This window comes from Leucoraja erinacea, chromosome 3 (assembly GCF_028641065.1).
Source record: "Leucoraja erinacea ecotype New England chromosome 3, Leri_hhj_1, whole genome shotgun sequence".
Lineage (NCBI taxonomy): Eukaryota > Metazoa > Chordata > Chondrichthyes > Rajiformes > Rajidae > Leucoraja > Leucoraja erinaceus.
Genome location: NC_073379.1, coordinates 8,183,364 through 8,192,518, shown reverse-complemented (window position 1 = coordinate 8,192,518; position 9,155 = coordinate 8,183,364). Strand labels below are relative to the sequence as shown.

Below are 9,155 nucleotides of genomic sequence, written 5' to 3'. Positions count from 1 at the left end.
TTTCTAAAACCCCTTTCCCCCACTCTGGAACTCCAATGCCAATGTTTTAGACTGAAGAAGTGTCTGAATAAAGTCTCAACTCAAAACATCCCCGACTGTGCATTCAGAAAGTATTCAGACCCCTTCACTTTTTCCACATTTTGTTACGTTACAGACTTATTTCAAAATTGATTTTTTTATTAATCATCAATCTGCACACAAAACCCCAGAATGAAGAAGCGAAAACAGGTGTTTAGAAATGTTTGCAAAGTAATTGAAAATAAATAACTGAAATATCATTTACATAAGTATTCAGATCCTTTGCTGTGACACTCAAAATTGAGCTTAGTTCCATTGATTATCCTTGAGATGTTTCTACAACTTGATTGGAGTCCACCAGTGGCAAATTACATTGATTGGACATGATTTGGAATGGCACACACCTATCTATAAGGTCCCACAGTTGACAGTACATGTCAGACCAAAAACCAAACCATGAAGATGAAGGAATTGTCCGTAGACCTCCGAGACTAGATTGTGTCGAGACAGAGATCTGGGGAAGGGTATAAAACAATTTCTGCAGTATTGCAGGTCCCGAAGAGCACAGTGGCCTCCGTCATTCTTAAATGGAAGAACTTTGGAACCACCAGGACTCTCCATAGAGCTGGCCGCACAGCCAAACTGAGCAATCGGGGAGAAGGGCCTTGGTCAGGGAGGTGACCAAGAACCCGATGGTCGATGGGAGAACCTTCCAGAAGGACAACTATATCAGCAGCACTCCACCAATCATGCCTTTATGGTAGGATGGCCAGAAGGGGCCACTCCTCAGTAAAAGGCCCATGACATGTCAACTTGGAGTTTGCAAAAAGGCACCTAAAGGACTCTCAGACCATGAGAAACACGATTCTCTGGTCTGATGAAACCAAGATTGAACTCTATGGCCTGAATGCCAAGCATCATGTCTGGAGGAAACCAGGCACTGCTCATCACCTGGCCAATACCATACCTACGGTGAAGCATGGTGGTGGCAGCATCATGCTATGGGGATGTTCTCAGGGTCCGAGAACACTGATGCAATGATTAAGAAAGCACATCAGCGCCTCTACTTCCTGAGAAGATTACGGAGAGTCGGTTTGTCAAGGAGGACTCTCTCTAACTTCTACAGGTGCACAGTAGAGAGCATGCTGACCAGTTACATCGTGGCTTGGTTCGGCAACTTGAGCGCCCTGGAGAGGAAAAGACTACAAAAAGTAGTAAACACTGCCCAGTCCATCATCGGCTCTGACCTCCCTTCCATCGAGGGGATCTATCACAGTCACTGCCTCAAGAAGGTTGGCAATATCATCAAGGACCCACACCATCCTGGCCACACACTCATCTCCCTGCTACCTTCAGGTAGAAGGTACAGGAGCCTGAAGACTGCAATGACCAGATTCAGAAATAGCTACCTCCCCACAGCCATCAGGCTATTAAACTTGGCTTGGACAAACTCTGAACATTAATAGCCTATTATCTGGTATTTGCACTTTTATCAGTTTATTTATTCATGTGTGTATATATTTATATAATGGTATATGGACACACTGATCTGTTTTGTAGTCAATGCCTGCTATGTTCTGTTGTGCTGAATTTCATTGGCCTATCAAGGGACAAATGACATTAAACTCTCTTGACTTGACTTGTTTTTCAGCAGCAGGAACTGGGAGACTAGTCAGGATCGAGGGAAAGGTGAACGGAGAAAAGTACAGAGATCCTTGATGAAAACCTGCTCCAGAGCGTTCTGGACCTCAGAATGGGGGCGGAGATTCACCTTCCAACAGGACAATGACCCTAAGCACATAGCCAAGAAAACGCAGGAGTGGCTTCATGGCAAGTCTGTGAATGTCCTTGGGTGGCCCAGCCAGAGCCCAGACTTGAACCCGATCGAACATCTCTGGAGGGGCCTGCAATAGCTGTGCATTGACGGTCCCATCCAACCTGACACAGCTTGAGAGGCTCTGCAGAGAAGAATGAGAGAAATTACCCAAATACAGGTATGCCAAGCTTGTAGTGTCATACCCAAGAAGACTTGAGGCTGTAATCGCTGGCAAAGGTGCCTCAACAAAATACTGAGTAAAGGGTCTGAAAACTTATGTAAATGTGATATTTCAATTATTTCTTTTTAATTTAAAATTTTCTAAACACCCGTTTTCACTTCTTCATTCTGGGGCATTGTGTGTAGATTGATGATAAAAATAATGAATATAATCCATTTTAGAATAAGGCTGTAACGTAACAAAAATGTGGAAAAAGTGAAGGGGTCTAAATACTTTCTGAATGCACTGTATCCATGCTCTCCAGAGATGCTGCCTGACCTGCTGAGTTACTTCAGCACTCTGTGTCCTTTTTAGTAATCAAAATTTGTTCAGTCACATTAACTTCAGTCTTACCAACAAATTAAGGCACATTTTTATTAGGTAGCCAAATCTATGATGTATTATATATTTTTTTACTTGAAGACCATTATCCATCCTGCATTCTTAAATATTGGCATTTCTTTTGATTCTATAGATTGGATAGGACTATAAACACCCTCACTGAATAGTTAAGAAAAACAAATTAAATGAAAAAGAACCTTTCAATAAGGATGTGACCTTAAGTGTGTCTTGCATTTTCACTATTCTGCATGTGAAGTTGTTCAAACAATACCATATTAAAAGTATATTTAGCTGCTGGTTTTTATTGCAGTATTGGTAAAACACATGTACTCAACCCTCAAGTTCTCATTTGGTTTGAAGTACACAAAGATTGGTAGAGTTCTGTGCATTTGAAAATGATGTTCCTTTCAGTCCAAGCTCTGAAACACTGACGTGGTGCTGGCTTTAAACACCTTCTGGTCTCTGCGGCAAACAGAGGTTGTAAGTTTCTTTTGGCATCCAGGAATCTTCACCTTTCCAATCAATACCCTGAAATAAAAATAGGTTTGTTTAGTTTGGAGATACAGCGTGGAAACAGGCCCTTCGGCCCACCGAGTCCGCACCGACCAGCAATCCTCGCACACTAACACGATCCTACACACACACACACACACACACACTAGAGACAATTTTTTTCAATTTTACCAAGCCAATTAACCTACAAACCTGTATGTCTTTGGAGTGTGGGAGGAAACTGGAGCGCCCGAAGAAAACCCACGCAGGTCACGGGGAGAACGTACAAACTCCGTTCAGACAGCATTCGTAGTCAGGATCAAACCCGGGTCTCTGGCGCTGTAAGGTAGCAGCTCTACCGCTGTGCCACTGTGCTGCACAAGTAACTGAGTTACTTCAGTGTGAAATTCTCGAGTAAAACCACCCAATCTAAAAATACCTTAAAAATAGAAAAAACAATCCCTCCACAGGTTGAATGGGAATATGGGCCAAATACAGGCAAAGAGGATTTGCTTAGACTGGGCATGGATGAATTGGGTCAAAGCTTTATCTCCCAGCACTGTTGTTTGTGAAAGACCTACTGATTTAGGTTCCAATGAGATCTTTTCGCATAGCTGGAGCCTAACTTCAAAAGTGGTGGAAGAAATGCAAAAATGGTGATAGTCATACTGCACAGAAACAGACCTTTCAGCCCAATTCAACCGTGTCAGTCAAGATGCCCCATCTCAACCAGTCCCATTTACCCACCAAAGGACCCAAAGTGCTGGAGTAACACAGCAGCTCAGGCAGCATCTCTGGGAAGCATGGACTGGTGATGTTTTAGGCCGAGACTCTTCAATTTTCTCTGGTTTCCTCCCAAATGCCAAAGGCACACAGGTTTGTAGGTTAATTGGTTTCTGTAAAATGCCCCTATGTGGAGGGATGGGAAAGTGGGATCATATAGAACTAGTGTGAACGGATGATCGATGGTCAGAGCGCACTTGGTGGACCAAAGGGCATGTTTCCATGCTGCATCTTTCAATCAATCAATTATAACTTTACCCAATTAGAAAGATAACTTGTGCACTTGTTTCTCCATCATCACCACTTAACACCCACTTACAGCCTGACTCCAGTCTGCAAAGACTGGGCCCTCGTCCACTACCCACCCCTTCCTTGCTCCCCAACATCATCAGTCTTCATCACCAATAGAAATTGAGGAGGTGGAGAGGCTATTCAGAAGACAGAAAATCTGGAAAAAATGATTCCTCCTCTACCCTCAAGCTCTGTGCCGAATAACTGGTGCCGGTCACAGACAGTTTCAAACAGTCCCTGCAAACCTGTACTGTCCCTGTCTCCTTCAAAGTCTCCACTATTGTCCCTGTACGCAAAAAGACAAGGATTACTGGTCTTAACGACCACAGGCCTGTCGCACTGACCTCTGTAGTCAAGAAGACCCTTGAAAGGCTTGTGCTGGTTCAGTTAAAAAATATCACGAACCCCCTGCAGTTTACATATCGGGCCAATAGATCTGTGGATGACGCAGTCAACCTAGGCCAGCACTTCATCCTCCAGCACCTAGATTGCCAGGGGACCTATGCAAGGATTTTGTTTGTTGATTTTAGCTCTGCATTCAACACCATTGTGCCAAACTCTCCTAGTTGACTGTGCCTGAAGTCCTCTGTCAGTGGATCAACAACTTCCTGACAGACAGGAAGCAGCATGTGAGGCTAGGAAAGCACGCCTCGGACCCGCAGACCCTCAGCATAGGAGCACCTCAAGGCTGCGCACTCTCCCCTCTACTCTCTCTACACCAATGACTGCACCTCCACAGACTCCTCTGTCAAGCTTCTCAAGTTTGTGGATGACACAACCCTGATTGGACTGGTCCAGGATGGGGAGGAATCTGCCTGCACAGAAAATGACACGGCTGGCGTCCTGGTGCCATCGCAACAACCTGGAGCTCAATGCTCTAAAGACAGTGGAATTGATTGTAGACTTTAGGAGAGCTCCCCCTCCCCTCCCCCCACTCACCATCAACGACACCAAAGTCACATCTGTGGAGTCAATAGACTCCACCATCATCTCCAAGGATCTGAAATGGGGTGCCAATCATCGACTCCACTATCAAAAAGGCCCAACTGAGGATCTACTTCCTGCGGCAGCTGAGGAAACACAATCTGCCTCGGGCAATGATGGTCCAATTCTGCACTGCCATCGTAGAGTCTGTCCTCACCTTCTATCATGGTCTGGTTTGGCTCAGCCACCAAGCTCAACATCCAGAGGCTGCAGTGAATCATTCAATCAGCTGAGAAGGTTGTTGGCTGCAACCTTCCCCCATTGACGAACTGTACACTGCACGGTCCAGGAAGCGAGCGGGTAAGATCATCTCTGATCCTGGCCACAAACACTTTGAATCACTTCCCTCTGGAAGGCGACACCAGGCTGTCAAAGCCGTCACAGCCAGACATAAAAACACGAGTTTTCCACAAGTAGTAGCTCTACTTAATAACCAAAAGTCTGTAGCCTCCTTTTGCTCTGGTATTTTATTTCATTCACATGTTTTAACTATAATGTTTTATGTTTTATTCTTAATTGTTCACTGCATATCGTGTTGTTACTTGCGAGCGGAGCACCAAAGCAAATTCCTTGTATGTGTACATACTTGGCCAATAAATGTATCCATTCATTCATTCGTATACCTTTTCAATTGCAGTGGGCCAGTCATCTTCTCCAGTGTAGTGTGTATCCAAGACGAGGTATTTAGTGATACCAGTCTTTTCATTCCATGCTATTCCCAGAATAATGTGCGCCAAACTCGCACTACCTGATTTACAAAGCAATAATGGTAAAGAAAAATATTATGACACGTTAAGGAACCAACACACAAACGTGGGACCTGTGCAAGTAGATTGGTGAAGCCTTGCACTTAAAGTATTCAATCACATATTCTAATCCTTTTCCAACTATTTTTGAAATATTACCACAAAAAATGATTAATCTGTTCAGCACATTGGTTTACACATAACAAAACAAGTGATAAATCATTCCAAACTTCTTTCACCTGCAACTGCCAAGTTACATTGCATCCTATTTCAAAATTCTCTGGATCATCGCCAAATCAATTGTTTCTCCCTACAGTAAATATGGATGCTTGTCTGTACGGAGTGTGTACGTTCTCCCCGTGACCAACGTGGGTTTTCCCCTTGGATCTCTGGTTTCCTCCCACACTCCAAAGACGCACAGGTTTGTAGGCTAATTGGCCTGTTATAAAAGGTCCAGCTCGCCCGCTGAGGACGGAAGACCCACTGGATAGGCCCGACTCGCCGCTGCGGTCGGAAGACCCGCGTCGCAGACCGGAACCCGCCCGGAAGGCCCGGCTCGCCCACTTAAGAGTGGAAGGAGTCAGACGGAGGGCCGGTAAGCAGACCGGCTGCGGGAGGAAGTGCACGGCCGCGATGGGGAGTGGGTCGCTGAAGGCCCTGCAGCAGCCAGGGGCTCGGTTGGACCGGGTGCCGGTCCAGGAATTTGAGCACGTGGACCACACGTGGCCTACAGCGGTGGAACAACAGCGGAGGACACCACGGCTACGCTTGGCCACGCCAACCCTGCAACACCGTCAGGACAACAGACCTTCATGGTCAGGTCAAGATCGTTGCACTTACAACAACTGGGACTTGAAAATGGCCCCAAACTGGCGACTTTGTATACTGTCTCAATGTTCTACTGCTATACACTTGTACTGTATCTGAAATGCTTATCTAAGATGTATCTAAGTGCTAATGCATCGTGATACTTGTACTGAACACTATACAAAAAAAAATGTCACTGTGACAAATAAAGTAGCATACCATATACCCAGCACCCTCTGTGTAATAAAAGTTGCCCCTAAGGTTACTATTGCAGTGGCGTGGATGAGGTCTGTAAAAGGCCAAGACGCCAGGCAGGTTCAGAAGTAGTTTAAAGAATCATCGTGAACCCACAGCACGCCCCCGAGCAGGACCTGGGAAAACCCGTGGGCAGACAATTGTCCCTGTCCCTCAAGAGCCGGGGGTGACCCAAGGAGTGGCCTAACCCCCAGGGACCGCCACAGGAAGCCACCCCCCCCCATCCCCCCAAGAACCCGAGGCACAAAACGGACGGGAGGGCGCACACGGTGACCAGCCCTGGTGCGCACCATGCCCGGCACAGGAACGGGCAACCGACCAACAGGTGCAGGGTACGAAGTAACCACTGGAGGAGGCACCCTAGACAGAGGGCGCCCTTGCTTACGGGGCCGACCTACCAGCACCGGCCGATCTATGTCAATATGTGCCAGATTCAGCCGTGCAACCGAAACAGTCTCATGCCGACCCCCCATGTCCAGAACAAAAGTGGACGAGCCACGTTCCAGGGCTCGCAAGGGACCATTGTACAGCCACTAGATTCAGATTCAGATTCAGATTCAATTTTAATTGTCATTGTCAGTGTACAGTAGAGACAACGAAATGCATTTAGCATCTCCCTTGAAGAGCGACATAGCAAACGATTTGAATAAAAAATTATAAGTGTCCGGGGGGCGGGGGGGGGGGGGGGTGATTGGCAGTCACCGAGGTACATTGGTGAGTAGAGTGACATCCGTCGGAAAGAAGCTGTTCCTCGACCTGCTGGTTCGGCAACGGAGAGACCTGTAGCGCCTCCAGGATGGTAGGAGGGTAAACAGTCCATGGTTGGGGTGAGAGCAGTCCTTGGCGATGCTGAGCGCCCTCCGCAGACAGTGCTTGCTTTGGACAGACTCAATGGAGGGGAGCGTGGAACCGGTGATGCGTTGGGCAATTTTCACCACCCTCTGCAATGCCTTCCGGTCGGAGACAGAGCAGTTGCCATACCATACTGTGATGCAGTTGGTAAGGATGCTCTCGATGGTGCAGCGGTAGAAGTTCACCAGGATCTGAGGAGACAGATGGACCTTCTTCAGTCTCTTCAGGAAGAAGAGACGCTGATGAGCCTTCTTGATCAGAGTAGAGGTATTGTGGGTCCAAGAGAGGTCATCGGAGATAGAGGGGTGCCCGATGAGCATCCCTACGCAGGAAGACGAACTGGCAGTCCTCCAGCGCAGTGGGAACGTGCGGACGGAAGGACCCATGACGAGACGTGGGCACCGGCGGCAGCTTGCCCACCGTCTGCCGAAGACGTTGCAGAGCGTCCGAAGGCTGCTCCACCTGGCCCCGTGGGGGTGGGATGAACTCCCCGGGCACCATCAAAGGGGACCCATATACCAACTCAGCGGAGGAGGAGGCCAAGTCCTCCTTGGGTGCGGTGCGGATCCCCAGCAAAACCCATGGCAGAGCGTCCACCCAGTCCGGGTCAGTGAGCCGTGCCTTCAGGGCATCCTTGAGTTGGCGGCGAAACCACTCCACCAGGCCGTTCGCCTGCGGATGATACGCCGTCGTGTGATGTAGGCGAACCCTCAGGAGGCGTGCCATGGCCGACCACAGTTCTGACGTGAACTGAGGCCCCTAGTCGGATGTTATGTCCAGCGGCACCCCGAACCGGGCGATCCAGTGCGCCACCAAGGCTCGAGCACGTGGCCGTTGAGGAACCAGACAGCGGAATGGCTCCAGGCCACCGCGTGAAGCGGCCCACCACAGTAAAGAGATAGGACATGCCCCGGGACGGCGGCAGTGGCCCCACGATGTCCACGTGAATGTGGTCAAACCGCTGCCGAGGGATGGCGAACTGCTGCAACGGCACATGCATGTGTCGCTGCACCTTGGCGGTCTGGCACTGAATGGTGCGTGCCCAATGTCCAACCTCCTTGTGCAGCCCGTGGCACGTGAAGCGGGAGGCTACAAGGGCCGTTGTTGCCCGGATGGAGGGATGAGCAAGTCTGTGGAGCACCTTAAACACCCTGCGCTGCGACTGGGACGATGGGTCGCGGAAGTCCAGTGGAGACATCGCACAGCAGCATTGCGCCCCCAGGACCACAGACAACGTCTTCCAACTGCAAACCCAATACCACCGTGCGATAGGCGGCCATTTTCTCATCGACCAGCTGTGCGGCTGCCAAGGAGGAATAATTAATACCCTCAGCGACTTGGAGAACTGCGTGAACCGCAGGTCGCGATAAGGCGTCGGCCACTCTGTTATACTTGCCCTCGACAAGACGGATGGAGGTGGTGTACTCGGACACGTACGCCAGCTGCTTCTGCTGCCGGGCAGACCACGGGTCTGAAACCTTGGCAAAAGCGAGTTAGCGGCTTGTGATCTGTAAATGCAGTAAAAGGCCTCCCCTCCAGGAAGTAGTGA

At 48.7% G+C, this 9,155-nt stretch overlaps 1 protein-coding gene across 1 annotated transcript in view; it reads right to left on the bottom strand.

Moving 5' to 3' along the window:
- Positions 1-2,682: 2,682 nt before the first annotated feature.
- LOC129695237 (ufm1-specific protease 2-like) overlaps positions 2,683-9,155 on the bottom strand; it is a 41,415-nt gene continuing 34,942 nt past the window's right edge. The window contains exons 11-12 of the mRNA XM_055632017.1: positions 5,570-5,694; positions 2,683-2,924 (exon numbers count right to left, since the gene is read on the bottom strand). Coding sequence (XP_055487992.1) covers positions 2,841-2,924; positions 5,570-5,694 — 209 coding nt within the window. The 3' untranslated portion in view covers positions 2,683-2,840. The remainder of the gene's footprint in view (positions 2,925-5,569; positions 5,695-9,155) is intronic.